Genomic DNA, 6,000 nt, shown 5'->3' with positions numbered 1-6,000 from the left:
TCCAAAGTCAGTTTCCGACAGCCAATACATAACATAACGTGTATTTGTAAAGTGCACGTACACCCCAACTGGGTCTCTAGGCACTGAATAACAGATGTTTATTGTTACCCAACTCAATGGTACTCATTTTATTGACCTCAGATGGATGATCTGTTGAGTGGACCCACCGGGATTTGAACCTGTGACCATGAGGTCGAACACAGGCCCCTGCAGTGGATGCATTAGTCCTCTGAGCCACCACACCCAGATCCATGATCAGAAAGACCGGTATGGATTGACTTTTGGAAACCGTCATAATACTCCCGACGGCGGAAACGCCATCCTTAAGGGATTATGGTGCAGTTCTGACTGAGTCTGACGAGTCGGAGTCCACTGCCAGCAGTCGGAGGCTTTCCGAGCGACATTGTAATTAGGCCCAATTTCTTTTGCAAATGGAGATTTACACAAGCACAGAAAATAAGAAAGGCCCACATTACGCATCCTGGTATTACCAACCAGGCACACTGGGTAACATTCTTTTGATCAGATGGTCAAAGATGCTTGTGTACACTTTTGATCATATCCTGCTAATTCAATCGGTAATCATCAAACTAATGAGAGACAGAGCGAAAATGATCTTCATTGCTCTGGAGTGTCCACAGCAACGGTGATACATCGATCCATCTGTCTGATCGACCACACAAGAAACTGCTGTGCAGGAGTACATCTGCAAGAAAGTCTTGTAAATTGCAACAACCACTCAAGTGTCTTCAGCACCTTTTAGCAGAAAAGGGTGGATACATAGCAGTGGGAAGTGAGTTTCCTTTACTAGGGCCGAAGATGTACACCAGAAGGGGTGCCTTTTTGGTGAAAATGAACTTGGATGAAAATACCACTGAAGATAAAACAATACAGTGTATATATGGTATGAAGATCTTGAATGACAAGATCAAAAGCAGGGTGTAGATCTTGATCGTTGAGTAGATCTTGAACAATATGACCTTGATTGCTGGGGAAGAGTGATGCCTTAAGGGCCTGAAACGGTGACATCTCCTACGGTGAGGATTCCTATAACGCCTCTCCAGAGTTCTGTATCCACCTCTTGAAGAACAAGGAAGCCTAATTGGAGATAAGGGAGCCTCAGTATGAGGAAATTGAAGTGGAAAGATTGGCAGGGGGGGGAGGCAGCACAGGTTGAGGAGCCATCTGAGGTGCGGGCAAGACATACAGAAGAGCCACTAGAGTTGTATCCAAGAACAGTACAGTAGGCAGTGCAACTGGGCAGATACTCTGCTCTGGGATGGAGTTCCGTGACCCGAGGCAGACAATAGCATTAATGCCGGCGAGACTGTCTGGGCAGTGAACATATCCTGAAGTAGTCTAACTCTTGCATATGTGGAACCCTCATAGCGCCGCCTTGATGTTGATATAGTTTTTGAAGTCAACATGCCAGTCCTCTTCAAAGCGGAGTCAGCCCTCGACAGCGAGCACAGTGTCACTGATCCTACCTTCAATGTCATGGATCTCAACTCTAAAATGGTGCATCCACATTTTCCCTTTGGGATCTTTCCTTGGACCTTCCTTACGAGGGGTCTTGGAAATGGTTTAAGGAGCTGTGGTTGAGGAACCCCCTCCCCATGTCCCTCAGACCTCCTGGACGCTACTTCGTAATGCCTGTGCTTGTTTTCCTGCAGTCCCTACGACCCCTTAGAGTCCTCCATGACATATTTTGACAAAATCGTCAGGAATCTGGGTGAACGAAAAGTGGAAAGACAGCGTGAGAATACTTCACAAAGAGGGAAGGCATTTTGTGAAGAAAAAATACTTTATCTGCCAGAAAACAGAAAAGGTAAATTTTGTCCCTAAAGACATTTAGTAAAGATATTTTGTAAAGGTTTGGAAAGGTTTTCAAGAAGAAAAAACCTAAAAAGGTCAAGGTTAGTGCTCTAGATCTGGTCATCAACAGCTAGTAAAAGTATTGGCTCACCTGCCACTGGCAGGTCATGCTAGGATATGGTGACATGCTATTCCTTAAAGGAGAAGCGTTAATTTCCCCAGCCTTTTCAGACTACATTATCTCCATCTCCTCTCTCCCTTCCTTTAAAAATGTTTGTGACACTTTTTTTGTGACTATGTTAATGACAGTGACCCTTTTTCTTCATTTTAGCGTGCTTTTCTTTTTTAACAGAAATTGGCCAACATAGCTGTCTACATTGAAAGATCCTTTTTTATAAAAAAAAAGCATATTTATCGAAAAATAATTATATTTAGGGAAAAAGTGCTATTTGATTTCACAAAGTAGGGAGGTACACTTCAGTGCTTCTGACTGTAATGAAGATACCCCTGGAGGAGAAGTGGATGTTTCTTTGAACACAGTCACAAATCTACTCAAATAAATGCAATCTCTGGGCTGTTCACGTAGGCCTAATTAGGCATGGAAGCACTGCCAGACCATATCAGCTGTGGCAGTATAAGAAACACAGAAGGAGCTGAAGAAACTTGAGTGGTTGTTGCTAATTTACAAAACTTTCTTGCAAATGTAATCCAAACAATTGTTTAGGTGTTAACATTTTAGAACAGTCTAATAAATATCATTAAGCTTGTTGTGCATTATTTTGGATGCTGCCTTTCTATGGTTTACTTTCCAAATTTGGTGAGGAAACTACTGCAGATGTTAACACGTGTGTGTATTAATAAAATGTATCATTGAGTGCTTACTAACACATCATTCAATAAAAGTAGAATTTGCCAAGGACAGAAAACAAGGGAGAAAGACAATGTGATAAATAACTAAAATTATATGACTTGGGGATAATTGGCAGAAGCACTACAAACAATAGTACATGTATACAACAGGGCGAGGTTCAAAGTGAATTAATGGGAAATATGTCGTCAGCAAAAATAAATTGTTTATCCTAAAAAATTAACAACCTGACGTGTATGTAACAATGAGAAGTTGACCAACAATTTAGCCCAGGGCTAATGCTACATGTTCTAATATATTGGTTGCATTTTACAAAATGTGCATTTCACAACTTTTTTAAATAAATGAAATATGTATGTGTTGTTATAATCTTCTTATAGAAGTGTTACTACCAGTTAATGCAGCTCCCCTTGAATATATCCTGTAACTACAAATCAAGTGAAAGCACATAAGACGATTGTGATCGCTGTTAACAAAGCTAATCCTCTCTAAAAACTTAACCCAACCATTATTGGTTTCTCCAGGGACAAGTCCAGCATGTTTTACTCCAATCAATGTTAGTGGCATCTCAGAGTCGGAAAATTACCTATGCCATCCATCACAGAATCTTTAAGTAGCAAGAACTTTTACTCTTTGTTTAGGAAGCCCCTATTGCTTCTACATGAACAAACAGAAAGGTAAATCTCTTTAGAAAACCTGATGATCGTGCTGTGATCGGTATGTCTCAGTAGCTCTAAAATGTACGAGATGAGTACAAAATTAGAGAGAAGATTTGGGAGTGGAAAACCAACACCCCTAAAAAATACATTAAAATGTACTCAGAATATAAACATAAGAAAATAATAACTATGTACATAAAAAGTCATAATTTATCAGCACTGGGGAAGACAGAGTTCAGATGCTGTGCCTGGAACGTTCAGTAGGTCTGACAGTAAATGAGTAGCTAGTTGTGGGGATTGGTCTGGACCTTGACATTAACACAGAAGGAGACGCACGAGACAGGGGAGCAGGAATGTATGTGGTGGGCTTCGCCATCTGGGATAAGTGGCCAGTGGGCAATGAAGAAGGAATGTAAAAGAGGGGAGACTTGCTCTCAGCCCCCTGAGAAGAAGCAGCTGTTGTCTGTCGGTCACTTAACAAGGCAGATTGCACTAGATTGTGGTTCAGATAATCCAAGCGGTTGATAATCTCCTGCTGTTGCATCTGGATCGCGCTCAGGAGGCGGATCATTTCGGTTTGTTCTGTGGGAAGCAAAAAAGACACAAACTATTAATTTCTAGGAAGATAAATTTGGGACAGTTATACATTTAAGATGCAAAATGACAAGGACATGCATATAACAGTTGAAATGTTCCAATTCCCAACACAGGGTAATGTGAAAGCAAAGCAGTGCATGCTGCTAAAAATATGTTTCACTATTATTTGTGACATATTGCTTAAAAAGTGTTGACGTGAAGCTATCCATCAAATAACATGCTTCTGTGTAAGTGTGGCCACGATGTCCAACGTCCTTGTTTGTTGACTGGCAATACTATTTATTTCTAACTGGAATCCCAAATTACTGAGGCTTTCTCGCTAGTGTGGGATTCAAGCAATTCCCAATCCACAGCCACGCATACCTCTCTACTATTCTATCCCCACGAACTAGCGCAAGCCCCACCATGGAACGCGCGGACCTACATACGTACATCATTAATTACCCCCCCAACCTCTCAAAAAAATCCACCAAACGTTTTAAACACAATTTGTTAAGATCACACCGCGAAACAGCTATTTCAGACCCCTACTTCTCAACAAATAAAGGCTGGCATTATTTTCTACACCAAAAGAAGATCACAATGGAGGGAAGCCTTCCTGGCCCTGTTCGTGATCTCCTCCACTAGGAAGACAGCACATGGTTTCACAATTTCTATCTCCCTGTCTCCAATCTACAAAGCCACAGCCACAATCACCATTTTTCACAATGGAATAATCCTCATGCAGTCCTCGGACCGTAGTTCAAAGCTGATGGATAACATCTTTCCCATCATCAAGGAAAACATTGTTAAACCTCACTCTCCCTCACAAGCAGTTCCCACCCCATCACACCTCCGAACTCCCCCCTGACTCTCCATCTAACCACTCTCATCCGATGACACTATCAACACTTACACCCAAACCCAATGCTACCCGCAACTCCCCTTCCGACTCCCTCACAAGACTCTCCCCTCTCATATTGTTACCAGCATTCACACCCATTCCAGAGCCATCAATCACCCCTGGAAAGGACATACATCCCCCCAACGCCAAGCCTTCCCCTCTTAAAACCAACTCTCCCTCGGTACCAGCCACTCCTCAAATCCTTGCGACCCATTTATCTACCCCCTACACCAGTCCTCCCCCCCCTGCCCTGGATAAGCAACCAGGCAGGATACCACACAGCAACCCAGACTACTCAGACTACCTACCTGACACTAGTTCACCCCCCTTACCCATGACTCAATCACTAGGCATGCTATCACCCACAACAGACTAGAGACTTGACGAGATTTTACTATCTTTAATGCATGTCAAAGAGGACCTCCAAGCTTTATATGATTTTATTCGTCACCAACCGTTGACCAATAGCTATGAACAAGAAACCAAGAGAAACATCCACACTAACCACTCCAAATTCACCCAACAGCTACATGCACATCCCCCGAAACCACTGCTCCCTATGTGGAGAGCAGTCCCTCACCTCAATAACACATCCCGGCCAATTTGAAGGACCAATCCCCTATCAGAGAAAGACTTACTCTCCCTTCTACGCTCCTACGATCTCCTGCATACCACCCCCAACACAGTACTCTCAGACTACAGGGTAAAGAGAGGAATGGTCCAAAGATCCTGAGTCGGGATATGAATTCCTAGAGTTCTGGAGGAGGTTTGCTCAAGGCTTTGGACCTTTTCAGCCTCAAGAGGATAAGTGAAGAGTGGGTTGTGAGCATAAATTCCTCCTTACCAAACACATGTGTATCCATCAATGGGTTAATTCCTTTTTCAAATTTAACATAGTACAAGTAAATTGGAGTGAAAGTAGTTTGTTTTATTAATCACTTGATTGAATCCATTTCACTCATTGTAAATTTTTCATAAAAAGCATTGGAAGAGAAGAACAAGTTACTTACCTTCGGTAACGATGCATCTGTAAGAAACATTAGTTAGTTAGATTCCTCACCTTAGAATATCCCCAGGCGTCAGATTGGATCCGGAAGATTTTTGTAGCAATACCCCTTGCGCGTCGCTAGGCGGCGTCTGCGGCTCCGTGTCCGTCGTTGGCGTCGTGCGCCGGAATG

The 6,000-nt window shown here is 42.6% G+C and overlaps 1 protein-coding gene across 3 annotated transcripts in view; it reads right to left on the bottom strand.

Moving 5' to 3' along the window:
- Positions 1-516: 516 nt before the first annotated feature.
- LOC146809839 (uncharacterized) overlaps positions 517-6,000 on the bottom strand; it is a 226,834-nt gene continuing 221,350 nt past the window's right edge. For 2 of the 3 annotated variants that reach the window (XM_085616702.1, XM_085616700.1), the window contains one exon: positions 517-3,924. In XM_085616702.1, the coding sequence (XP_085472828.1) occupies positions 3,910-3,924 (15 nt within the window). In that variant the 3' untranslated portion in view covers positions 517-3,909. The remainder of the gene's footprint in view (positions 3,925-6,000) is intronic. The other variant, XM_085616701.1, reaches the window with a different exon arrangement.

This window comes from Triturus cristatus, chromosome 7 (assembly GCF_964204655.1).
Source record: "Triturus cristatus chromosome 7, aTriCri1.1, whole genome shotgun sequence".
Taxonomy (NCBI): domain Eukaryota; kingdom Metazoa; phylum Chordata; class Amphibia; order Caudata; family Salamandridae; genus Triturus; species Triturus cristatus.
This window is presented reverse-complemented; position numbering and strand designations above follow the sequence as displayed.